The sequence below is a fragment of the Cydia fagiglandana genome, chromosome Z (assembly GCF_963556715.1).
Source record: "Cydia fagiglandana chromosome Z, ilCydFagi1.1, whole genome shotgun sequence".
Taxonomy (NCBI): domain Eukaryota; kingdom Metazoa; phylum Arthropoda; class Insecta; order Lepidoptera; family Tortricidae; genus Cydia; species Cydia fagiglandana.
This window is the reverse complement of record NC_085959.1, coordinates 10535069-10562787: the sequence shown is the minus strand read 5'-3', so window position 1 is coordinate 10562787 and position 27719 is coordinate 10535069. Positions and strand designations below refer to the sequence as shown.

The 27719-nt window shown below is 39.4% G+C and overlaps 2 protein-coding genes across 2 annotated transcripts in view; one reads left to right on the top strand and one right to left on the bottom strand.

Annotated features, from left to right (window-relative positions):
* The window catches only part of LOC134678306 (bestrophin-4), a 72647-nt gene extending 68463 nt beyond the window's left edge, over nt 1–4184 (bottom strand). The window contains exon 1 of the mRNA XM_063536802.1: nt 3785–4184. Within this exon, the coding sequence (XP_063392872.1) occupies nt 3785–3855 (71 nt within the window). The 5' untranslated portion in view covers nt 3856–4184. The remainder of the gene's footprint in view (nt 1–3784) is intronic.
* A 16889-nt stretch (nt 4185–21073) lies between these two features.
* LOC134678522 (testis-specific serine/threonine-protein kinase 1-like) lies at nt 21074–27191 on the top strand. Its single transcript, XM_063537097.1, has 5 exons — nt 21074–21251; nt 21509–22120; nt 25262–25421; nt 25516–25605; nt 26930–27191. The coding sequence occupies exons 1-5, from the start codon at nt 21168–21170 to the stop codon at nt 27022–27024; spliced, it is 1041 nt and encodes a 346-aa protein (XP_063393167.1). The 5' UTR covers nt 21074–21167; the 3' UTR covers nt 27025–27191.
* Nucleotides 27192–27719: the final 528 nt, after the last annotated feature.

Here is a 27719-nt window from a genome sequence, read left to right as displayed (position 1 = left end):
CGTCTCCGTTGTTAATTACTCCGAGGTCTCCCAGATATAAATTATAAAGCGCGGTTGGCACATCTACATAAGTAAAATATTATAGGACTATTTTGTCTGTTTCCACACATCGACTTGCCCGATAGCCCAAAATCACAGAACTAAATCAAAGATTGCACGATGGATATGGAAACATATGAAAACGTGATACAATATCGCATGCCTAAAAGGCATATGACTGTGATAACCTATACGAGTAGTCGCCTAGATGTCATGTCATAACATTACAAGACAAAATAAATTTTAATTTTTCAAAGTAAAGGTTCAAAATGGAATGGAATAGGAGACCCTTTTATAGGGCTTTGGGTTGCTAGAGGTTAAGGCAAACCACGAAATGTTTTTGGGGCCCTATTATTTTTTCACTTTCTCATTTTGTAATTGTATAGTGCCTCGGAGAAACCATACTGCATCTTTATTATAGGTACTTACATTATTACTATTAGTGATTACTATGATTAGATAGATTAGACGTATAATTAAATAGTTAATGTGTTGTTAATGTTTCTGGTCTTCTGGTCTGGGTTTAAGTAATTTGAATAATTTTTGTATGTTTTTATATTTCATACACAATTTATATTGTTCATGAATAAATGATGATGATTATGATGGTAAAAGTTTCACGTGTATGAGCAGTATAACATTTTTGATAAAAAATCTTTTTATGAAGAAAACGTCGTAAACCGAAAACGTACTTACTGCACTTGTCGTAATACTAATATAGTATTTTTTTATGAACTATGACTCAAAAATTCCTAGCAATTGCAGTAGCTATTTAGGTTAGGTATAAACTCAATTTCTACGGTCTGCAGGGAAACGTTACTCAAGTGAAATTAAAGATATGTTTTGGTTATTTCTGTCCATTGAGCTGATTTTAATCTTGTATCTATGTTTTGGTTTTATTAAGACTGAACCATTGGAACATCGTGTAAATAAAGGCCTGTGCACACCGGCTTGCGTGTGCGTGACGTGCACGTGCGCGTGCGCTAAAATGTTGGAGCCGCTGACGGACACGGCACGCAAGCGGTGTGCCGTCTCTCATAAGGATCTGTATACTACGACGCCGCACGCGCACGTACACGTCACGCACACGCAGCCGGTGTGCACAGGCCTTTTGTCGGCAGGTAATAGGTACCTACCTATATTTCCGTATGAATATTACCTGGCTTTTGCCCAGTTGGTTTGTAAAACTCATCCTTGAACTATTTTTTAATGATATAATAGTTAGGAGGCAAACGATCAGACGAATCCCTTGATGGTAAGAGATTACCGTCGCCCATGGATACCTGCAACACCAGCGGGGTTGTAATTGCGATGCCGGCCTTAAGATGGGAGTACCTACTGTTTTCTCACGCCATTAAAACTACAGAGTAGAATAATAATAAATTTTTCTCTTAAGATATGCTTTGTTTTAACCCATTATCTGTATTCAAGGAACTACATAATATTCAAATCGATAGTTTTATCTTTCATTGAAAGGATATAATAATATATATTATAGCGTAGGTACTTACTGGAATCCTCAGCAATTAATCTTTTTTTTTCCCTAGCCTATTTGAGGGTCCCACTGCTGGGCAAAGGCCTCTCCCTTAATTTCCACGACTCCCGATTCGGTGTTTCCTCCGGCCAGGTAATTTATCTTATACTGTACAAATTAAACTTAAGAGTTAATATTTGAGTTAACATGTTTTCTCTGTTTCTGTATCCTTACAACACAGAGATAAGCACATTGGTAGGTCAGTTTTATAGTTCCTGTTTCACATGTGAACGGAAATGAGATACAAATCTAAGGATTAATCTGTGCATACTATGTTCTCACAGTCCGCAAGTCAGGTAAGTACCGCAATAATTAATATGTTACACAATGAAGGCCGCAAAAATATCTGACACGATCTTAGGGGTCATCCATTAATTACATCACACGTTTAGGGGGAGGGAGGGGGACAAGAAAATGTGACATATTGTGACATGGGGGAGGGGGGAGACACAAACTTTGTGACGTCACTTTAACTTCATCAGTAACCGAAAATTTATTTAAATTATTTTATTCGCTGTACATTTAAATAACAAGTTTTTAAAACGATAATCGTTTTTATTCGTTTAATTTTCTTTCCTAAGCAGTTTTGGGTTATAAAATTACTAATATTTATATCGTAAAAAATATTTTGATAAAATATTAATAATACTTAGATACTTACCTAATTCGATTTGGCGATTTCGTAGAAAAAATGTGACGTCACACTAGGGGGGAGGGGTTTGCCAAATGTGACCAAGTGTGACAAGGAGGGGGGGAGGGGTCAAAAAACCTAGAAATTCGTGTGACGTAATTAATGGATGACCCCTTATTTGTGTGTGTCACATATTCTTGCGGCCTTCGAAGAGTAAGTAACATATTATTGCAGGTGACTGTACTATAATCTTACGCTACGTCTTACGTAGGCGAACAACGCGCGAACGCGGCGCGGCGCGGCGCGGCGAAAGCTGCCGCCGCCGCGCCGCGCCGCGCCGCGCCGCCTGACATTCGCGTGCAAATCGCGCCGCACCGCGTTCGCAACGAGATCGCTTACGTAGGACACTTCTATGGGCATCAAAGGATTGATTTCGCCGCGCCGCGCCGCGCCGCGTTCGCGCGTTGTTCGCCTACGTAAGACGTAGCGTTACTCATTCAGTGTAGGAAAACTATTAAAACTCCATGTAACTGAAATTGAGGTCACGTATTATTGACTGACGTCGTGTTCCTGTTATGTGGTACAAATATTTATTGCCATTCAATTTATTTTCATTGTCACTTATTTCTGTTAGAAACGGCAGAACACATTAAGCGACCAGTCATTTACAGATAACGGTCGCGACCAAATATGCACGTGCTAATACTCGGATAAATATTTGTTTACTTCTACGTTACCTTTAGTAAGAACAACTGGAATCACACTGATGGCCAATCTGGCCATAGAGCAAAGGGTGTCAGATCGCATATTGTGCACATAACGGCGAGTAAGTTGTATGTTATTGAATTTATTGATATAAGTACCTAAGCAGCCGTCGACGCAACTGGACTTAGGCAATGCACCGTGATTTAATAACATTACTCATTGGCGTGTTGCAGATGATTAAATACTTTTAGCAGCATAAAAGTATTTAATCATAATATTTAATGTTACTAGTCTTACCTACTGGTAAGACTAGTCTTACGTCTAGTCACATCACAAGTAAATAAATAGGTACTTAACGTATGATTTGTGTCAAGTGAAATTAGCGACCTATAACAATTTACGGTCGTAAGATCATGCCCGTTGCCGAGAACTATCGAATAAAGTGTTTAATCGATCGTTGTGTGCGTCAGAGATACTTTCGCCACCTTTCGTTGTCAGGGCCGAGTCCGTCTGTCACTGTCGCGCGGCTGCGACCCAACTACTTACCAAATACATTCATCAACGATCAAGGCCGATGAATGAAGACCTGTTGCGATTGTCTCGACTTTTGATCGCGACGAAGTAACCTGAGCACCTCGGTGTTGTGTACAATTAAACACGAATGTCGCATCGCGTTCGCGACACAATAGCGCGGCTGCGGGTCGGAAAGGTGCTATTGTCACGGTTTAACATGTGGCCACGGACGATCGGCGGAGTTTCGTCACGAGCAGCTCGTGGACTGGCTCCACCGGCTCGAACAGCTGTTTCGCAGGGCTCGGCTCGGGCGCCTCAGCTGGCTCGCTCGCTCCCGACCTCTCCGTACAATAACTACTCACTTGCAAAGGATCCTCCAGAAACATCCGAAACTGCTGCCGTTTGGTACCTCGCCGGCATATGATACAGTCATGTCGTATTTAACTTAACAACACTTTATTAATATTTATTTATACACAACACACACGTTTTGTTGGCGCGAGCTTGAAACACACACGGAAAATTAAATACGTTTTAGAAAGTAATAAAAAAAGTTTGTTGACTTTAGTTACTAGGGAAGACGAAGGGAAGTTATTAGCTAGAGAGTGCGGCACGCGGTTGTTTTGTCACATTCTGGTGATGTGTTGTGTACTCGACCTTCCCCGAATTGTTGGAACGCATGAAGGGAGCGCGTGCGACACCACCACTCGCAGAGCAGTGACAACTGTGACTGATGTTGATGTATACTGGTTGGTGTACTTGCCCGCGGCCGCTCATGCGTGTAACGAGCTCGGTGCGCGGCGCGAGCGCCGCCGCGCTCGCTCCTTCCACGTACCCGTACTTCTCGCTAGATGGCGCCCCCCTAAAGCCAGCCGCCTTTAGCTGTATGCATTGTATTGATTGTATGCACCAACTGACTACATTGTATGCACCAAGCAAGCAACGGGTGACGCGCGGGTCGCCGGCATGGGAGTGATTACACTCATGACGAGGTCAGCGAAACCTATTGTTCAACGCATCATTATTTCTTCTAGAATCTCATTAAAGGAGGAGCTTTTATGGCATCGGTATGAATCATGCTAGCAGAGCATCACTGTAGTCTGTTATATAATTGATACTTGATACCTAATAGTATGTAGTGTAGACAGGTACTATACCTACTAACTTTAGTGTCCGACCGAAGGTTCGGTTTCGGTTTCGGCCAGTTTCGGCCAAAAAATCATGTTTCGGCTGTAGTTTCGGTTTCGGCCAGTTTCGGCCAAAAAATCATGTTTCGGCTGTAGTTTCGGTTTCGGCCAAAAAACGGCCGAACCTTTCGGCCGGGCCGAAACTTACGAAATGGTACTTCGGAATAAGACCAAAAGTTGGGGAATAAGTAGGACAACAATATTAATACCTACATATTATAGGGTAATTGTGTCTGTTTGCCGTCCAGTGCCTGTTTCCGTCCACTTGGCGGAGTTGCTACAAAGAATTGCGGAAAATTTGAATAGAAACGAGCCTTCTCACACATGTTTGGATTTGTTGCAATCCATAATGTCTAAGCAATATTTTTACCAAAATAAAAGTGTTATTTGACAAATAGCGGCTTAAATAAAAATTATGTAAGTGGCGGCATTGCACCCAGAGCCTGAAAACGTCATTTTGCAAGAAAAAAAAAGTATTGGCGGCAAATGTTCACGGTAAGTTTATTAATTAATTTAGCTAGTTTAAGTTACGTTATTGGCACATACTGCAACTTAAAAGTATAATAAACGCAATTTTAAGTGTTTTTTATAGTTTTTTCATAATAATCTTTGATAAATTTAGTGGACGAGTACTGACATACTAATTTTGAAAAATATTTAGTTTCCGACCACACGGACGGTAACTGGAACAGCTAGGTGAGTATTTGTTATGGTCGTTTTACTTCAAAAGACTTATAAACTACTATATATTTTCTCTTAAAATGATGTTTCTTGCTTATAAGATTATACATTTTAGTTTTCGTCCACGATTTTGTCACTGTTGCTTGATTAAAATCATATTTAAAATACGTGGTCGAAAACTAAAAATAGCTTTAAATATTGTTTCAGTTTCCGTCCATGTACTATGAGTGGTGTAGACGAGATTTATTATTAAATGATTACAGAGGGCGAAAATAGCAATTCGTGGATGAGTTTCGATTTTGTTCGACGAAATGAAAGAATTGAACTGAGTCCGACAATGAGACGATTCCACGAATTGCTATTCCCACCGGAGCATAGTGCTTTGCTCCAAATATGCGAGGAAATAAGTTTAAATAGGCAATTAATTATTTAAGCATCAAGCATTACTCGAATCTTAATATAAAAAATGTGAAATACCTACGATTTTCCCTCCTTAATATTTAAAAAAAAATAAAGCAATTTTAAGAACGCGTATCCAGACTAGTCAATTTTTTGCCAATCTGATTAAATTGCCCGATCGAATCAGGACGTGCGGACGCAAACGACAATTTGGCTCGCCGAATTCAACCGCCGATAATGCCCGATATTACCGATAAAATGAGATGCAAGTATACTATATAATTTGTGACGCCAGTATTTTCGTTCTGGGGTATTTTTTCAATTTAGAGGGCTCTAATATTACCATAAATCTAAAATTGGTGATTAAATTGGAGATTGACGCCAATTTCATTCCTGATCAAATAGGTCGATTTTATCATCCCGTCTGGATACCGCTTGTTTCGCAAACCAGTTAACCTTAAGCCCGCTCCACACTCGTGCGCGAATCGCGGCGCGAAGCCGCGAACGCAAGCGTGGAGTCGAGATCACAGATCTGCGAAATCGACTCCACACTCGCATTCGTGGCTCCGCACCGCAACTCGCGCACGAATGTGGAGCGGGCTTTAATATAATTGAAATGTCTATGATTATTAAGCAGTATTTACACGATGTTACAAAATAGTCCTGCAAGAACGAGACATATAATTGTCTCCCTACCTCGCTTTGTATCCTACAGCATGAACTGATAGCAGGCTGTGTGGATGCTGGTTTAATAAGTATCTGTTTTTCGCTCTAGCCCGCTCCACACTCGTGCGCGAATCGCGGCGCGAAGCCGCGAACGCGAGTCTGGAGTCGATTTCGCATATCAGCGAACTAGACTCCACACTCGCGTTCGCGGCTTCGCCCGCGATTCACGCGCATAGTCTGGAGGGCGCTTCTGACTTAAGCCCCGCATTCACACTCCTACCTTGTAGGCCGCCTCGTAGTCCGCCTCGTTGGGTAGGATTGTGTATGGGGGTTGCAGACTACGAGCCGTCCTACCGTTTAGCTGTTTGTAGGATGGTAGGAGTGTGAATGTGTGGCTTTATAAAACTGCGTCCTTAAAAGCCATCTCTTTCTCGCTCTCACTCATGGGTGCGGTTGTCTGTTACACGGCTTTAATGGACATACATACGGCGGATCACCTTACACACGATCGAACGTGCGCCGGACCGCAAAGTCGCGGTCCGGGCGTCTGTAAGGCCAAGCGCGTACCACGATTTTAATTTTTGCGACACGATTTTAAGCCCCCTACAGACTATGCGCGTGAATCGCGGGCGAAGCCGCGAACGCGAGTGTGGAGTCGATTTCGCTGTCTGCGAACATCGACGCCACACTCACGTTCGCGGCTTCGCGCCGCGATTTGCGCACGAATGTGGAGGGGGCTTTAGAATCACGCTGTAATTTATCGCAGAAAATTCACTGTGCGCACTGCGATGAAAAGTCGACGATTTGTTCATTCTCGACATGGATTTCGTACCAGTCGCTTGTCGTGATTTCGTGAAACAATATGCAATCGCTGTATGACTTTGAGTATTTATACCACAAAGGTGATCTCCTTCTATTTCTATAATTAAACGGTCAACATCTAGCGTCTCATCTTGTGACTCCATTGGCGAAGCAGGTTCCGATATGTTGACTCTTGGAGAGCGAAATGCCGACTGAGGTCCGGGTGCGATTTTATTATCGCAGTGCGCGCGGGGCCATACAACTCCGTATGCTGCAATTCACTTTGTGACAATCGCGTCGCGAGCAGTCGCGGAAAAATGTGACAAATCACAATTTTAAAATCGCTGCGATGTTTTTGTCGCATATGCGCGCACTGCCGTTTATATGACATACGTTACATTTCTGCGACTAAATTATCGCGCGACAAAAAGTCGTGGTGCGCGCTTGGCCTAATATTTTACATATTATTTATCATAGATTCTTTATAAGGCACCATCATACACGACACGAGCTGTTTTTCTAAAGAATTTCAGTGCCTAAATCTCTATGGGCAATTAATTCAGAATGAACTCCCTCACGACTATGACCATACATAGAGATCTTTTCCTACAAAAAAATAAATTATTGAATGACCATGTATATTCAGACTCTGAATTTCTCAAATAATAATATAATATAAATAATATTATCTAAAGTTGATAAATAGATTGTATTAGATTGTTAGTAATTTAAGAAAAACAAGTTAAATATCTGTTATTAATAAAATAAAAGTGGGTAGGTATTATAATTATAACTGGTGTTTATCTTAATAATGCATCTGCATTAGTTTTTCCTATACATAAATTAACACAAGAAAACAAATAACTATCATATATTTAAGTGGGTATTTCATGATAAATTTTATTGTCCAGCTACTCTGGCAGCTCCGATAAGTTGATGAAAACTAACGCAATGACCCTATATACAACAAAACTAAACCAGTACTAGTAACGTACATAGCTTAAAAATAAATGAATCCTTATTATATTCGGTCGGTCTACTGAGGAAGGAAATATATATAAATATTTATCACGAAAATAACCATTCTACGCGGTCGAAGTCGCGGGCAGAAGCTAGTAACTAACTAAGAATTATCTATATAACATAAAAACAAAAAATAAAGCTAGGTATAATTGATTTTCAATGCAATAATGCACCCTACAGTACTTTTTCATACAGTGGACGAAAACTGACTCATACGTGGACGAAAAGTAGCTCACAGGCGGACGGAAACTGAAATAACCCTACTTTTTCAAAATATATTTTTTATAAAATAAACCGTAAATATTATTTAAGGTCACGTAATATTAACCTAAAACAGACAATATGAGCAATACAAACAAATATAGCACATTTAAGTAAGACTACTTAAATATTTTTTTTTAGCATTTCAAAGTAGGCATCTCCTATAATTGGACGGTATCTGACACAATTACCCTACTGATTCATGTATAGGTACAGAAATTAACTGGTTTATTTATTATAAAACACAATTCCACTAATGAAGGCGCTGGGCGGTCGACGCAGTCTTAAGAGGCTGTCAATACCTATAACGCACACACTGTCTAATTGTTTCGGAGTGAATGAGTGATTTTACCTCAATTTACTATTGGTTTGTGTTCCTCATGTCCTCTACTTCAGCTTAGCCTTTGGCCTCGCTGCGCCATGCTCGGCCTCCGGTCTCGCTTTTTAATACAATGGACATTGGTTGGAGTCTGTGCTCAACTACTTATCCTGAAGCCTGAAGCACGGCTTTGACTTCGCATGAAAGTTCGCCTCACTGGGGCACTTCGGACTTTTAGGCCCAGGTGAAGATTGGTACCCGGACTTGCGATATTGTAAACAAAAAATTTCGCGCTCGCGTTTTTGGTTGGTTTTTTGGTTGACCCTGTGTCTACATGTTAACTTGACTGGTGAATGAATAGAGTTAGACCAAGAAAATTCTGCAATGATTTTGATAGCATACGCAGTGCAACTAGTGCAAATGTTATTTATACGTCATAATTTCGTAGAAGTTTTGACGTTAAAAATAACACTTGCACTGCGTGTGTTATCAAAATCTTTGCAGAATTATCTTGGTCTTAAAAAACTGCTGGAAAAGGTTTCAAGGATATTGGGTGTTGACAGCCCCATAATATGAGTATAAAAGGGGTTTTATGACATTTTTTCAACGATTTTAACAAATCTACAAAAGTTTCGGTTTCGGTTTCGGTTTCGGCCGAAACTAGAGCCAAAGCCGAACATTCGGTTTCGGTTTCGGTTTCGGCAAAAAAACATGTTTCGGTCGGACACTAACTAACTTATTACCTAAAGCCGACCACTGACTAACCGGTCGCCGGACGGTATCGCCCTGTCAGTTAGAACAAAAATTTAACAGTTCCGAACAACTGACCGGCCGATATCGTCCGGTGGACTGTTAGTCAGTGGTCGGCTTAGTCTTGAATCCCTTTCCTTTGTCCTACCAATTTTAAACACAAATCCTCGGAGTAAATATCTATGGAGTAGAGACGCGCCAGTAGCGTGCCTAGGGTTTTGGAGTAGGGCAAGCCGAAAGATATGTTTTCGTAATAACTGTCCAATCTTCACTCTTCGGGGTCAAATGCATCTGCTAGCGTGACGAGGCGAGCTAATCATAGCGCACGTCTGCTACGGAATGAATAATGTCATTTTGTATTTTGTTAGACAAATAGCTCGAGCTTGGTTTGTCGCTTTGAACATGTTTTTCTAGAACGCCGTCATATTTTAATAGCAACGATACAAGTTCCAAAAAATTGCCCCTATTTAATGAAGTGTTTGACTCATCGTGTCCTCTAAAAGGAAGTTCTTGCTGTGCTAAATGGCACACAATATCGACTAACCTCTGAAAAACACTACAATTGTTGTCAACACGCATGTTATGTTTTGATATTTCTTCTGATAATTGTCGCGACAAAGAGGCCTCGATCCTTTGTTTCCCAAAATTGCTAAAAGAAATCACTGCACACATATGTTTGACCGGAATTCATGTGCCTCTTTATTGCTCCAGATAAATTATTTAAATCGTTATAGCCAGAAGTATTCCAAACGTTAATATGGTTCGAAAAAAATATGCAACACCAGCAATACATCTTATTTGTATGGGAACAACCAACAATCCAATGAGTTTTGTAGACGGCCCTACAGACATTTCTCTTACGCGACTTGACTGAGAAATACACAAGTCGGGTGTTGGTTTTGCCGCGGAAATTAGGTCCCGTTTTTCGACAAAGGTCAAAGACTTTACCTTGTTTTGGTTGACTAAAACGTGGACGCATTTCAAACCGTCACAAGGAACCACTTCTTGATCCATTGTTAACACTTATTAAACTAAGCGCCACAACAATGAACAAATTCACATTCACTATTTAATCAAATTCACATAAACAAACTTTCATTACTTTCGACTCGACCACTGACTCGGCTCAACTAAATAATAATACACTTGAAGTAAACGCGAACGCGCGCTGTGCGAACTTATGCAGCTAACTTCACACAAAATCCAAGCATAAATCGTCTTATAAAATTGCTATACATACCAACAAATAGTTACATCGTTCTTTGACGGTTTGTAGGCTGATAGTGCTCAGAGCGGGACGAAAAAGCAAGCACGGTTGCAAGCCAACGAGTGCGAGTTCGAGCAGGATAGCTAGAACATCCTCCGCCTGATTTAGTTCGCGCGGACGAGGCGCCACGCCGCGGCATAATTTTGCAACACGCTCGTGCCGCGGTTCGAGGCCGCTGTGGCTTGAATTTAATAATACGGGTTCGTTTGGCGCGCGATTTTCAAAATAATCTTTATTGATCTTATCACTACGTAATTTCGGTAAGGCAATTAGTTGCCTTAGGGCAAGCCCGGCTTTTGGGCTTGTATGGAAGTCCCGCCACTGAGACGCGCACTAATTTCTATCTGAAAAATTCTGTCGTTTTTGGCGCGGGGGACGAGGTAACGCACACAAATAATGTTAACCCTAATGCATTTTTAGTATACGTCGCTACACACGCACACGACAAAATTATCAAACACTAGCAAAAACTATATTCACACAAGTACAAGAACAAACACAGACAACCCTGTCCGTGAACGAGATGACGTCAGTTCTAAGTAAACCTAGGTAGTGCGAGGGACGCGTCGATAATATTGTCGATAAAATTGACAATGAATTTTAATTTCTGCTTTTATTAACCGACTTCCAAATCCCAAAGGAGGAGGTTATCAATTCGGTTGTATGTTTTTTTTTATTTTTATTTTTTTTATTTTTTTTATTTTTTATTTTATTTTTTATGTTTGTTACTCCATATCTCCGTCATTACTGGACCGATTTTGAAAAATATTTTTTTGATTGTATGTATATGCATACAGATTGGTCCCGTTTTTGTCAAAATCCAGTTCTGATGATGGGATCCATGAGGAATCGACGGAACTCCTCAAATCTTAAAGGCATACATATGGTGATTTTTGTGTTTTTATCAACAAATCAAGCATATACATTCAAAAACGTGACATTTGATGAAGTGGAACTGCTGATGATGATCAGAACGGAACTCTTCAACGACGCATAGTTCACCTTTGGCGATTTGTCCTCTTCGTTATGTTTGTTAAGCAAGTTAAGTTTTTAAGCCACAATTTTATCAAGCTTGAGTTCTGATGATGGGATCCATGAGAAATTGAGGGAACTCCTCAAATTTTAAAGGCATGCGTATAGAGATTTTTGTATTTTCATCAGAAAATCAAGCATTTTCATTAAAAACTGTCGCATTTGATGAAGTGGAACTGCTGATGATGATCAGAATGGAACTCTTCAACGACGCATAGTTCACGTTTGGCGATTTGTCCTCTTCGTTATGTTTGTTAAGCAAGTTTAGTTTTTAAGCCACATTTCTGTCAAGCTCGAGTTCTGATGATGGGATCCATAAGGAATCGAGGGAACTCCTCAAATCTTAAAGGCATACGTATAGATTTTTTTGTATTTTCATCATAAAATCAAGCATTTACATTAAAAACTGTCGCATTTGATGAAGTGGAACTGCTGATGATGATCAGAACAGAACTCTTCAACGACGCATAGTACATGTTTGGTGATTTCGAATTTCGATTTTGACTTGGACTGGGACCCGGACTCATACCCGGATCCGGTTCGGACCCGGACTCGGACTCGGACTCGGACCCGGACTCGGACCCGGACTCGGACCCGGACTCGGACCCGGACTCGGACCCGGACCCGGACTTGGACCGGGACTCGGACCCGGACTCTGACTCAGAGACCCGGACCTTGACCCGGAAAACCACTATGATACCTAAACTAAATAAACCACTATGATTAACTACCATAAAATGTGGGTATGATGATGCCAAACCCCTCCCGCTCAAACTCCCGTACACCGCACCGCATGCGCCGTTAAGTGGGTTGGGTTAGGTTTGAACTGCGATCCTCACAGAACCGAACAAAAGTGGGTTAGGTTTGGTTAGAACTGCGAGTCTTACAGAAACGAAATGCTACTAGAAAAGTGGGTTTGATTAGGTTCGAACTGCGATCCTCACAGAACCGAACTGCTATCAGAGAAGTGGGTTAGGTTAGGCTAGATAACTACGACCCTTACGGAAACGAAATGCTACTAGAAAGTAGGTACTGGTTTTACCTCCTTTTCTACATAGTGCACCATCTACCATAATCTTTCACCGGGCCCCATAGAAGTCGGTTTTTTTTTCTTAAAAATTATCGATTATCAATTATAATAATAATACAATATGGATTCTGTAGGTACAGGCGTAGGGATGTGACGACCCCATCGCCCGCTGGTTTTACCAGTGCAATCAGTCAACGCAGGGCAGCTTGTGGCGAGCTGTTGGGGATTAGCGACCTCACGTACCCGAGTGCTCCTGGGGAGTTCTGTTACCCGCAAGGAGGGTGGGTGGGACAGGATTCTCTGCCTCTGGCTTGCCTTAGCCGGCCGGCCAGAGTGGAGTCGTTAGAGCTATAAGCTCCAGGGGTGGAAGTGAAATATGCATAAGACGCGAGTTGGCACAGTGGCTGTTAACAGCAGTCTGTTGGGTAGAAAGCGGCGCACACCTCTCGACACCCCTGAGCCGCTCACACCGGTGTTGCCCTTGAGCCATCCTAGATGTCGCTTTTTTGTGGGGGCCCATCTTGTGAGGGCGAGTCACCGTCTGCCGGAAATAAAATTGCATACCGTTTTATTAGGTAGGCGTCCGGTTTTTTACCCCATAGCTCAGTACTAGTCCATCGCTTTCACCCAATAACCTAGTTCATTTTAGATTTCATCAACTCTCAATAGCCCTTACACCCTGGCGGGTGCTGCCTCTGCGTGCGTCCCATGACACGGGTAAGGGCAGCATCCGCTCGGTGTACCCCTTACATTTCATTAAAGTGTCAAAAGGGCCTCTACGTGTTGGCTTCGGCTCCGCGCACGCCTCCCAAAGGTCCGGAACACCATTGTTCCGTGATGGGAAAGACATACAATATCAAGTCTTTGTACCAGCATTTTACTAACTTTCAATTTTTGTATTGTTTAGATGTTATTTCTAATAGTTTGTCAATTTGTTTAGGGCGAATCTTGCACGCTGATATAGAATGATTTTTTATTATCAGTTCATTAGTTAATATTTTACATGTTGGTTTACTTCTGAAAGCAATGCAATATACTATCGAGCATGCAGATCTGATGACAGAGATGGAACGCGGCCATAGGATGTCATTATTAAGGGATATTGAGTAGGGGATAATTAGTATATATAATATATCGGCGGTAGATCGTAAAATCGGGCATATCGAGATATTCCTAGGCATATCATGAAACGCCGCCATTTAATAATCTGCCTTTTGCATTTTTTGCCACTGCCAGTGCTGCATTCTATGTGGCATTTGGAGCAGAATGCGTAGGTACTAGGTAGGTACTAAAATCATACGCTACCCAAACACGTACTATAAGTAGGCTGTCAAGCCATTTCAATGGTTATCATTTGCTAAAATTTAGGACATCCTACTTATTCGATATGCCTAAATGTTGAGGTTTGAACTGTATGGCTGGTGGTCACTAGTCAGATCATGACATGCCGGCGTTTCATGATCTGCTTAGGAATATCACACCTTGAAGATAGCACGATATGGCTGGTGGTCACTAGGCAGATCATCATCTGCCTAGGAATATCACACCTTGAGGTTTGTACGATATGGCTGGTGTTCGCTAGGCATCATGGCCATCTACTGTATATTATTCATTATGTTTATATCGATTTTACCGATATTCGTTTTTATGGTGTCCCATCACTAATATTGGTACGGTGATACCAGAGTAATAAATTAAAAGTGCCTATTTATGGAAAGTGACAGCCGTAAATACCTTAAATTAATAAAATATTTGACATGTTAAATAAAAATATATAGCTGGTAAAGCAAATCTTGTCAGTAAAAAAGCCTTCCCGCCTACATTTTTCAAATTTGCTGCCTTTTTCTACTGACAAGATCTGCTTGACCAGCTATATGTAGAAACTAAAGGAAAAATTAATTTTCAAAAAATAGTCTATCGGTAATTTTACGTTATTTAGGGGTTGTGCACAAATCGCGCGAGATGTTTTCGACTACTTTTTGATCCCCCGTCCCCCTTTTCTTTATTCTTATAGATCTATTAATTTGATTAAATAGATTAGGTTGATATGAAACTAAGGTGTTATATAAAAATAATGCGTTACATAAATTATATAACAAAAAGCATAGCAAATAGGGTATATTACTGCAATGTTCTGCCGCCAGAGTGTAGCACTAAGCTAGCTAGTAAATTTTCTCTTTTCTCTTTATCGCTCAAATATGCAATAGTGATAGAGAGGTTAGATAACGAAATTTAAATTTTCTTGTTCCGCGGCGGACCCCCAGATTGTGGTGGGTTGTGGACTTGTGGTAGTCGCGCCCCCTACGCAGAGTTTCGCATAATATTTCCTATTAGAAATTCTACTCGTACCTAATTAATATTTAGAAAGTCTTCTTTAGAATTACCCTAAATTAGATCTAATATCATATCACTGGTATCACTGTCACATTGACAATGTTTTTTAGTTATTTGCAAAGTTAATGCACTATTTGATAATATTTAGATGTAATAGTACTTAAATATGATAAGAAACGTGTTCTTTTTGTAGACTAGACGTTTCCGATCTCATTTTGCACGAGAAAACGCTGCAATTCGGCATTTTCGGCTCCTATCATTCCGCTTAGACTGACGTTTGCTGAATGGCGTATGACGTGTGGCAACTAGTTTTATATAACCTCCTTGACCGGCGGCCGCGATCTTTTTGCAGAGGGGAACGCCTGTTAATGGCCGCTCCATAGATATTTACTCCGAGCACAAATCAGGGCCACTATGGGGCCACTACTGTAAAAATTAAATCATAAATCCCCCACAGAGCTGTTAAATATACCTACCTACCTATTTTTTGACATCGGCCTCCATTATAATACATCATGGAGTATAGAAGTAAATAGTACCTAATAATAGTTACTTCTATACCTCCATGGATCATATATTAATACGTTACGTAAGTATTGATTTCGTATTTATTTCCAAAGAGAATATAACCTTGATATAACCACTACGATTATTTCTTTTACCTGTAGTACGTCACTTTCTTATTGTCATACTTTTATTTTTACTCTTTACGGCCCCGACACTATCATGGATACTGACATTACTTTGACGGAATGACGTTTTTAGTGATAGTGTAGGGAGTGTCATGAAGGAATGACGGCAAGTAATGAAATTTATTTTAATAATTTCCGTCAGTATTTGAGTTATGTCAAAGTAATGATACTAGAAATGACATTATACTGACAGTGAATTGGTTAGAATGATGGAATCAGAAATGACAGAAAGAATGATGGACGATAATGAAGTTATTAAACATTTTTAATATTTTTGAAGAAATGTCAAAATAATGACATTATACTGATAGTGAGTGGAGCGCATCACACTAATCCCTCATCAAAGAATATAATACTCACTAGGAGAAGAACGATAACTCCATACAAAAAAATGTCCCCTTCAAAAGTTCGTTTATACTACTAGCGCTCGGTAGGATACCATTGTAATTAGAATTGACAACCCGTTTAGCCTAGCGCCCCTAGCGGGTATTGGCAGTAATCCAGTTCAGGAAGCTAATGGTCCTGGGTTCGAATCCCGGAGAGGGAATTTCTTTTTGTATTATTTTATTTTTTGTTGGGGGTCAGGTTTTTAAGGGCCCATCAACGTGCACACTAGCGCCACTGCTGAATACATTAAACTAATTTTTATGTTACTTGATTCGTCAACCTACCCGTTCAAAACTAAAGGGGCCGTTTTTGTTTTGAGCTCATAGATTGACGAATCCAGCAACATAAAAACTAGTTTGATGTATTCAAAAGGTACTTAAATACACAACACAGTCAGTAGCGGCCACTTTTTTAAATACCTGTAAAATTTAAATTTAACTTAAATAATCACGATTATTTATTTTAGCAGTGGTGCTAGTGTGCACGTTGTTGGGCTCTTAAATTAGCATATCACAAATAAATAAAGAAATACGTTATAAGATAACGATTAGGTACTATATTTAAAAATTCGTCAAATATAAAAGGTTACAAAAAGTTACGTATTATTAAGATATAAATATTTTCATTCCTATTAGGATTAGTGTATATATGTTACGAGCAATACATATGAATACATACATTGATATGGCAAATGGTTACAAGTTGTTATTACATCTATCCGGTTATCGGACATTTCTGCTCCACAGCTCCACGCAGCGTTCTTGGTCACCGGAAAACTAGTCTGTATATGCAGCAGATACGTGCCCTTTGAGCTTTTTCCAAGAAATCATATTATGACGGGCCAGGATTATATTATTATCTCACGCTCAAGCCATGATTCACTTTCTAAAACAAAATAGTCACAAATTAAACAATATAATCTAACTTCCTAATTACTAACGTCGCTAATTCCTAAGGTCTAAATTTACCAGCTTACTCGTAAACAATGAGAGGTTTTACATCTATGATGAATTTAGATTATAATTTCGGACGCGATATAGCGTCCGCGGGACTTACGGGGATAGTAAGATTAAATTATTATATTTGAATTTGGTAATTAGCACGCTCATTTTTATTTAAAGATTGATATATTTCTTACCTTGAAATTATCGCTGTTTCTGGTTTACTACAACGGTTTCCACACACACATTAGGGCTTTTCATAATCCGGATAAGAATTGTTGATGAAGTCGCCATTGCCGGATACATAATACAGCAAGGAAGGAAGAGCGACAACGGTTTAAATTTAACTAAGTCTGTGCGAAGACGCATTTAGATATGTTGCTCGTACATATGAATAGTTTTTATTTTTAAATTAATAGGTAAATAAATATATTTCAAGTGAATAAATCGTTTTATATGAAAATTTATATTTTTGGCGTTAAATGACTTAAATGACAGCATTGACATTACAGACTTTTGTCTTGTCTGAAATCAAGGCCTATCAAAGAGGCCTATTGACAAAGATTTTTTTTTAAATTTTATCAAGGAGGGTAGAGGCACGTCTACCCTTCATAGATTTTATGAACATAGACAAAGACAAACTGAAATAGATAATAATTTACATATTTCAAAAAATAAATAATAATTTACATATGACTTTGACTACTTCATAAAATACAAATCAAAATATATTTGATAAAATAATTGGATTTGTTCCTAGAAATCGTATAGACAAAGCCAATTCTAGCAATGTTGCTGTAGTAAAATATTTTTATGGTAATTACTGGCAATACAGCTCTAGAAACGGAGCACACATGTACAATTATGAAGGGTCACGTCATTCCAAGGAAGTCAATAGGCCTTGTCCCTCATTCCGTCATTTAAAGTACTTACTTTAGAAGAAGGTTTTATACATAGATATAAGAATATATACAGATGCCTTCCAAGCGAGCTGTCAGTGGGACCACTTTTTGTTTAGTGTACGATTAACAAAGCGACCCACTTTGCTGTAGCGATGTCGATAAAGTCATATCGATAAACTATCGACATTTCTTGCAATTTTAATTTTACTTCAAAGGTTTAACTATACCTAAAATGAACAAAAACGCTTTTATTCTTTATTGTGGTTATCAGATCACAATTTTATAGTCACGCCCCAGGAGAGAACCAAGGGAAAGTTCAGATATTTAATTAAAATACATAAATACCTACTAAAATAGGCGGTCCGCAATAATTGAAATATTTTATTACATCATAATATATTCATTATCCATTAGCATTTCAATTATGCTTATGTTTAACGAAGATATTGAAGCTTCAATTAATCGCTATTTCGTTCCGCTGTGTAGCGTTTATCGATATATAACATGATTAAAATCGACTTTTGACATCCCTAAAAGAGTACACATATACGTTTTTACGCACACATGCACAACCTGGGTCGCCTAAAAGGGGCCACTTGGATTTGAAGTCCATCTTGTCAACAGTATGGTTGTCCTTTTTTGACAAACGGCATTTTTAAAAGAGCAAGGAGAGAGAAATGATACTAGTTGCTGCGCCGTGAAAGAGAATAGACAGAGTAGGGAGCTTGGTTTTATACTAACAAGAGTCATTACTGGCATTTAAATCAATAAGTGAAGTACCTACTCTATTATCATTCCTCTAAAGTTTATTTTCACTTAACTCTTAAGAAAAAAGGAAAACATGCAGAATACGATGCACAAAGAAAATCTCTGTCCCTTTCTAAAAGTTTCCATACATGAAATAAAAATTAAAAACCTTTTATTTTATGTTGTTTACAAAAATTTAATTATATTTTTACCGGGAAACGCGAAAATCTAAATTTAGTTATCTGCCTCTTTATCGTTCGAATATGCAAAAGTGAGGATGATGATGATGAAAAGTGATAGAGAGGTTAGATAACGAAATTTCGTGTTTCGCGGTAGACCCCCAGATTGTAATGGATTGTGGTAGTGGCGCCCCCTTCGCAGAGTTTCGAGTAATATTCCCTATTCAGGGAAATAGAATAATATTACGCAATACTCTGCGTAGGGGGCGCCTCTAGCACATACTGAGGGCTTACCGCGTAATTTCGTTTTCTACCTCTTTATCACTCTTGCGTATTCGAGCGTTAGAGACTGATAACGAAATTTCGATTTTCGCATTTCGAAGTAGACCCTACAGTGGACCCTACGCCGACTTTTGCGTAATATTCCCTTTTGCGTTTTATTTCGTGAATATGGTCAACATCCCTATTTTGTATATTCTGTATATGGCCTTATATAATAACATGTTGTAAGTATGCATCTATCCTATAAGTAAACTCTCTGGTTTATGGCATTATTTATAAACGCGTTACTGACCTGAATTAGCTATGAATAGTTTTGATCTTCTCGTTTTGGTCTTTATCTCTCATTTTGACTTATGTATTTGTAAGAAGGATAAAACATATTAACTAAATCAGGCCTGTAAAGCTTAAAAAGTTTTATGACTAATTGAGAATGAATAGTTAGTGTTTATGGTTGAATGTTCCATATAAGACTATCCCGTTCGAACTTGCTTTATGACGGACTCTTTTATACCTCCTTACTTCGAACCTCCACAGATATTGTTTTTACTAAACGTCAGGTCAACCGCAGAAACCCCGACTAGTTTTAATCAGCAAAATCCTAACCACTTTTTTAATAATTAATATAATTATGTACAAGTATTAGTATTTCGGATACCCCAAAAACCTGTGTCTTAAAGTGGGCTATAATGGTTTGTACAAAATAAAACGAAAGAACATGTACATTAAATTACAATGAAACTACACAATAACGCTACGACTACACATATTTCGTCGGCTAGAAGACTGGCGTCAACTAACAAACAAGTTGTTGTGTTGCTGTTTGCGAGCGAGAAAATTCGAATATTGGCGAGAACTTTTAAATTTTAGCAGTGTTTTAAGCTGTTATTTTATATTTTAGCGCTTTGATTCACTTTACCGGATCCGAGACCGGATCCGGTGAATTTTGCCGGATCCGGTATCTTGAAAAATGTGCCGGATCCGGCCGGATTACCGGATCCGCCGGACCGGATTGCAATCCCTACATATCAGGTACCTTTTTTCTTAACCAAATTATACATTCTTACATAACAGAAGAATCCAGTAGGTACAGTCAGCGTCGTATAGTACGTAGCACCCAAAGTATTCAAATTGTTCGGTACACCATATAATAGGTATGTATGGCATACCGAACTATTTGAATAGGTACTTTGGATGCTACCTACTATATGATGCTGATTGTGCTTTAAGAATAGTTTGATTCCCGGTTCGTGGTAAGAATAAAAAAAAATATTTGGATACATTTTTTAACTACCAATCTTTCACACAGTCATGGCGCACGCACGCACGAAAAGGTTGAAACAAATAAATATTCTTTTTAATTAACTATTTCTTTTTCCGCATTTTTCTGGCTCATCGGGCATAGAGTTGCCACAGTACATAGTATAATTACGACAGGTTAGAAATATTTGAATCGATGATTGAATAATGTCTTGGTTTTGGGTTCTTCAAAACGTACACTACAACATAACTAAGAACGGTTAGGAAAATAATAACTTAAAATTCCCCGTGAAAGGTAATGATGAAAATACTGATAGAAATACTGATAAGTGTGTGGGGAGATTTAGGAATGTCATGACCTGACTGGACCAAACGCTGGAGCTATTGGAGCGTCATGAAATTTCATGTCATTGCTAATGATAGTGTCGGGGCCGTATTTGTCCCTGTCTATCAAACCATGACTGATTCATTACTAATGACATTTCCATTATTTACATTATGTCTTCAATTATCTTATTTACTTACTCAGAAAAGTAAAATAATAAAAATGGAAACACGCTAAGCAGGTAGTGTTTAAAGCACCATGCTTTGCAAAAATTAAGACATGAATGGAGTCACCGTCAATCTGCGCTGCGCTGCGAGAAAAGAATTTCGTAATGGAACATCTAATCGGTGAAGGATCATATGCTAAAGTATGCCTTGTCTAGGATTTTAAGCTCTATTAGTATTTGTAGGACTTTCACATTTCAAAATCAGTGCGGTAACGACCACACACGCCATTTAGAGCCAACCGTCCTACGATGATGGTGTACCTACCTAAAAGCATTGCATTGCATCTCTGCAATGCAATGCGCACTTAATCCAACTTGTAATGTTTTTCAGATACATATAAGTGATATAACTGGCGTATCTTATTAGGTACCCACTAAGAATATTATTGTTTGGTTAGGTTTACAAAGCAGTATACATTGTTGACGAAACCAACACCATTGATCAAGCCTGTAAAGTGATCGATACGTCCACCGCTCCCCGTGTCTACCTATACAAGTTCCTGCCGCGTGAACTGGACATTCTCTCCCGCGTCAACCATCCCCACATCATACACGTCACCAACATCTACCAACGCTTCGCCAAGTACTTCATATTCATGCGGCTAGGCGAGAACGGTGATCTCCTAAATTATATAGCAGCGAAAGGCCCCCTGTCTGAAGCCCAGTGCAGAGTTTGGTCGCGGCAGCTGATGTGCGCCCTAGAATACCTGCATGCCCTCAATATCGCGCATAGAGACCTTAAGTGCGAAAACATCCTCATCTCTGCAAATTACAATGTGAAATTAACAGATTTTGGTTTCGTGCGCCCAATGAGAGACGGTGGGCCCAACGATGATCTGTCAAACACATATTGTGGGTCTCTCCTGTACGCCGCCCCAGAGATACTGAAGGGTGTACCGTATGCGCCTAAAAGGGCCGACTTGTGGTCCATGGGAATTATTCTATACTCTATGCTCAATAAAGCCCTGCCGTTTAATGATAATAATGTGCTGGTATTATACGACAAGCAGGTACGTCACTTTAATACACGACAAATTATTTATATTAAAATACAGAAATCATATCAAAATCAATAGCCCGCGTTGTATAATCGTACTTTTGTCCTGTCTATTTACCTACTCCATATAGTCCATATACTCGTATTACGAAATAATGTAATAAACTCGCAGAGTTAAAGTTCTCAGTTTCCCATTCGCACTTTTAAAGTAATTCACCTCAATTTCGACCAATTAGATCTTGCGAAATTAGTAGCAACAATTAAATCTTGCGAAAAGTAGGGTGTTACAACGAGTGGCGAATTACTCGTAGGTGCGAATAGGTATTCGCACGCGTAATCGTACAACGTTTTACAGTACATAAACGTAGGGGAGACCGGGGACAATAGAAACAATTTTCCTTTAACCGCCTCTAACCGTTATATTTTTATGAGTAGAAAGATGTACGTCCAAAATATTTCAAGGTTACTTATCTGGTTCCTAAATGAAATGTATTTGGATGGTCTATAATCCATAGTTTTTTGGCAATATATTAGTAAAGAGAATGGGGCAGCATGATTCAATTGACCTCACATGACTGTCAATTTAAACACTATGTAAGGTCAATTGAAACAATCGAATATCTTCGGCATTCGGCACAATGAAAGTACTTATGTCTATTTTAATCTTTTTCATCACTACCTCTGCATACAATGAGCTCATCAAAAGTTCGCAAGTATAAAATAAATATTTCTCAATTTATAAGCATCTGAAGATTTCAATGTGAACACGCGGGAAAAAAACAAGAGTATATGACTTTTAGTTTTCTTTGTTGCTGCTACCTTATACATTTATCTTAAGCAAAGTAGTTTTAATGCAATTATAAAATATAACGATATAGAATCGCACAAAACAAGCATAATCATGTTTCATACAAAAGTGCTTGTTTCAACTATAACAATGTTTCAATCACAACCATTCCGTGTACTTACCCTGTGACAACGAGTGTTGCAATCGTCGGGATGTAAAATGAAATAATAGACGCAATAAAATAATCAGTTTTAATTGTTTTATTAAACAAAAACATGACAAATAGCTGTTTAGCATTTTAAGCTCTTGTAGCTCTCTATATAATGCCCTCAACTATTCGTTCACCCAATTTCATTTAAATTAGAACAAATTTACTTAAGTTATTGCGTATCAAACTATCCTCTGATAGTTCAGCTTAAAAACACCGAAATGCCGGGACGTGCCCCTAGCCAGCCGTATGGAAAAAACTGCAGATTTCATAAAAAAACTTCGTAGATCCATGATTTATCAACTGGGTCAAAAACTACATAAATAATAGTGAACATTAATAGAACAAACATGTGCATCGGATACAGAACCTCCTTATACTTTGAAGTCGGCTACTTTTGGGGACGATTAAAACTCGAGGGCGATTGAAACGTTTCAATCGTCCCCACAGCCCGTTTTTCACTTCAAGGTCAAATATTATATATAAAAAAAACTCGAACGCTGATCAACGGCCATTAAAAATATTCGTTTATTCCTAACTCAAATCAAACACCAAAATAATTTGATTAGTCAAAATACAAGAGTAAACGAAGTTATAAGAAAACATACGAGAACGCAAGTGCTTACTTTTTACCGCGAAAAACTGTTTTGACTCGTGGACACTCCCGTCTCGCACCATCCCTCAAGCCCTACTGGTCAAGGATTGAAACATGGCCGTCCGCGTATTAGTACCGAGTGTTGCGTCAGACGCGTAGGTATTATAGTTTTAGAGAAATTTGACTTGTTTCAATCATGACGTGTTTCCATTGTCCCCGATCTACCCTACATAATGGTCCTTTAATTTTTGGACTGGGCCCGAAAGTAATAACTGCTCTAGAGTCTAGTGCACTAAAGTACCACCATACGAGTATGTACTGTAAAATAATGCAATAAGCCACCGAAGTATCTAAATATTGTCTACCAAATTTAAGTATATATATGTCGGCGGCCGATCGTAAGATCAGGCAGATCGTAATGTTCCTGTGTAATGTTTTGACGATAATCACATTAAACCAATATATAGGTAGGATAGGTTCGTTAGTTTAGCAAACTGCCCAGAAATAGGAGCCGTCGACTCAGGGAACGAGTCAAAGATTTTCACGTTTCGCGATATGCCTAGGAATTTCACGATATGCCTGATCTTACGATCGGCCGCCGACATATACACAGACGGGGTGTTTCTTTCAGAGGGCCTATCGCGAACACCGAAGTTCATAAATTTCAGGCATCTTCCTCTTTTACTTCAATGTTGGCGTAATTAGAGCGACAGAGATACATAGTTGCCCGAAATTAAAAACTATGTTTTTCGCGGTTATATTTCGATCGGTTTCGGGTCAGACTTACTTACTTACGCCAATGATGCAGACGAGGAGCTTCGATTTGACCCCCAATGTATGTTCAGCAAAAATTTATGGTATCGGGGAACTCGTCGAATTTGTGTTACGGTCCGCCTCGGGTGTCACCCATTTAGGGGTGACACCCGACCGTGAACATCAGTAGTGCCACCTATAAAAATTCACATCCTATAAAAATCATGTAAAATGAAAGCGATGGAGTAAATCCTGAGCTATTTTAACATAAATTAATTACTCTTTTTAGGGTTCCGTACCCAAAGGGTAAAACGGGACCCTATTAATAAGACTTCGCTGTCCGTCCGTCCGTCCGTCCGTCCGTCCGTCTATCACCAGGCTGTATCTCACGAACCGTGATAGCTAGACAGTTGAAATTTTCACAGATGTTGTATTTCTGTTGCCGCTATAACAACAAATACTAAAAACAGAATAAAATAAAGATTTAAGTGGGGCTCCCATACAACAAACGTGATTTTTGACCAAAGTTAAGCAACGTCGGGCGGGGTCAGTACTTGGATGGGTGACCGTTTTTTTTGCCCGTTTTTTGCTGTATTCTGGCAAATAAATAATTTGTATTTGTTTGTTGTATGGTACGGAACCCTTCGTGCGCGAGTCCGACTCGCACTTGCCCGGTTTTTAAATATATTTTACAATTTTGTTTGAATTTTGGGGTGACACCCACAATTTCCGCACCGGGTGCCACCCATGCTAGCTACGCCACTGAGTATAACTATTAGCTGCGCCTGATTATTACGTATTTTGTCCCAAGATACAGCGCAAGTGGCGGTTTCGCGCGAAGGTAGTTACTATGCTGTCGAATGAGTGTTTGGGCCTAGTGACAGCATTGTTGGAGCCGAACGCGCAGGCACGGCCCACGGCGTCCGCAGTCTTGCATGGGCCGTGGATCGGCATGGAGCCACGACTAGCCAGTAAGACCTTGACGCCGATTGACGCCGTAATCTGAGTAGCCTACTATTACCAGAAACAGTGTATTATTATAACAATAACAATTTCATTTTGCAGAGTATACTCAACTGGAGGAATCACTGTTAAAAAACGCAATGAAAGATTTAGATAAACTGCAGCATTTCAAGGAAGGTGATTCTAAAACAGGTAGCGTAATAGTTTTGTGCAGTAAGGTATTTAGATTGATTATTACATAGATTTACCTAAAGTATAGCTAGGCGCTTAAAGCAACTGCGTGTGATTTATTTGAAATGTCATGGGCATTTGAGAAAGCACGGTCCGAACTGGGGTTTGAACAGTTTGAGCACAGAAGAAACTTTTACTTGCTACATAAAATACATGGAAGTCACCGCCACGATTCCACTTTTGTACCAATTCTAGGTAGGTAAGCTTAGTCAGTTTACACCGTGGTTTACACCTACCAATAGGACAGAATAAATAATATTATTAGGTACAGAAGACTCACTCTCTGAACAAAACGCGTCTGTTACGATCAGGACAGACCGCTAGGAGGCGACAGCGCCACGCGAGGCTTAAGTATGGCTAGCCACCAAAATTGGTGTGGAACGGATGTACGTGTAGCTACTTATACTTACCTATTGCAAAGCGACGAAATCGCCGAGTGAGCCACGCCTGCCATTAGGCAACTATAGGTCATTTCAGGAGAGTTGAAATGATTGTATATATAATTTATCTTAATTTTAAGTAATTTTAACAGACTTCCAAATCTCAAAAGAAGGAGGTTATCAATTCAGTTGCATGTTTTTTTCATGTTTGTTACTCCATATCTCCGTCATTACTGGACCGATTTTGAAAATTCTTTTTTTGATATAAGTATATTTCTAATTTCAAAATGTCGTACAGATTTCTGCGCTGTTCCTTTTTTTGATTGTATGTATATGCATAGGTACCTACTTACATTCAAAACTGTCGCATTTGATGAAGGTTATGAAATGCTGATGAAGATTACAACAGACCTTTGCAACGACGTAGTACACGTTTGGCGATTTCGATTTTGACTTGGACTGACGATTTTGACTTGGGTGCCTGGGCACGGACCTGGATCCGGACTCGGACCCGGTTTGGACCCGGACCCGGACCTGAACTCGGACCCGGAGTTGGACCTGGACCCAGACCTGGATCTGGTCCTGGACCCGGACCCATCAGAGTCGGAACTCGACTCTTAGAGAAACGAAATGCTATTAGATAAGTGGGTTAGGTTAGGTTTGAACTGCGATCGTCACAGAACCGAACTGTTATTATAGGAGAAGTGGGTTAGGTTAGAACTGCGACCCTTACAGAAACGAAATGCTAAATGCTAATACTGGAAAAAGGTGACGATGTGGATTAATTAAAATACATATTTAGTCTATGAACGGGTATCAATCTAAGCTTGCTCGAGCGCAAAGTACCTACTCGTACTTACTGTAGCAGAAAACTAAATACTTAGGCAATTATTATTTCTTTACAGGTATACATAATAATACAATTAAAACACTAAAGAAGATAGATCCAAAACTGATGGCTCCTGTTAATTGTAGTGGACCTTTAGCGCAAAGAAAATAACGTATTTTTTGCTGAACATAATATAAACCAGCCGCATGTATTTAGCCAAACTTTTTACGCTGTCTAAGTTGAGCGTAACAGTGGTACAGTCAGCGTCAAATATCATATTCATTTTTATATGGAGTGTCTACTTAAGAGCCCTTCAACGTGCACACTAGCGCCACAGCTTAATAATCGTGATTATTTAAATTTAACGATAGATATTGAAAAAAGGGGGCCGCTACGTACTGTATTGTGTATCAAACTAGTTTTTAATATTGCTGGATTCGTCAATCTATGCGTCCAATCCAAAGTTAAAACGGCCGTTTCTGTTTTGAGTGCCTAGATCGACGAATCCAGCAATATTAAAAACTAGTTTGATGTATTCAAAAGGTACTTAAATACACAATACAGTACGTAGCGGCCCCCTTTTTTCAATATCTTTCGTTAAATTTAAATAATCACGTTTATTTTGCTGTGGCGCTAGTGTGCACGTTGATTGTGATTGATTTGGCTGTCACTTCGTCTGTCACTGTATATTTGATGCTGATGGTACCTATGTACCTAGTTTATTAGATCATGTGTGATCAAGTTAAAGGTGGTATTCCACCTGTCCAATATCAGTGCGTCTCACTCTCTCATTAAAGCAAAATGTGAGACGCAATACACATTGGAATGGAATACCACCCTAACTTAGTAACTTTTTGGCACAATTA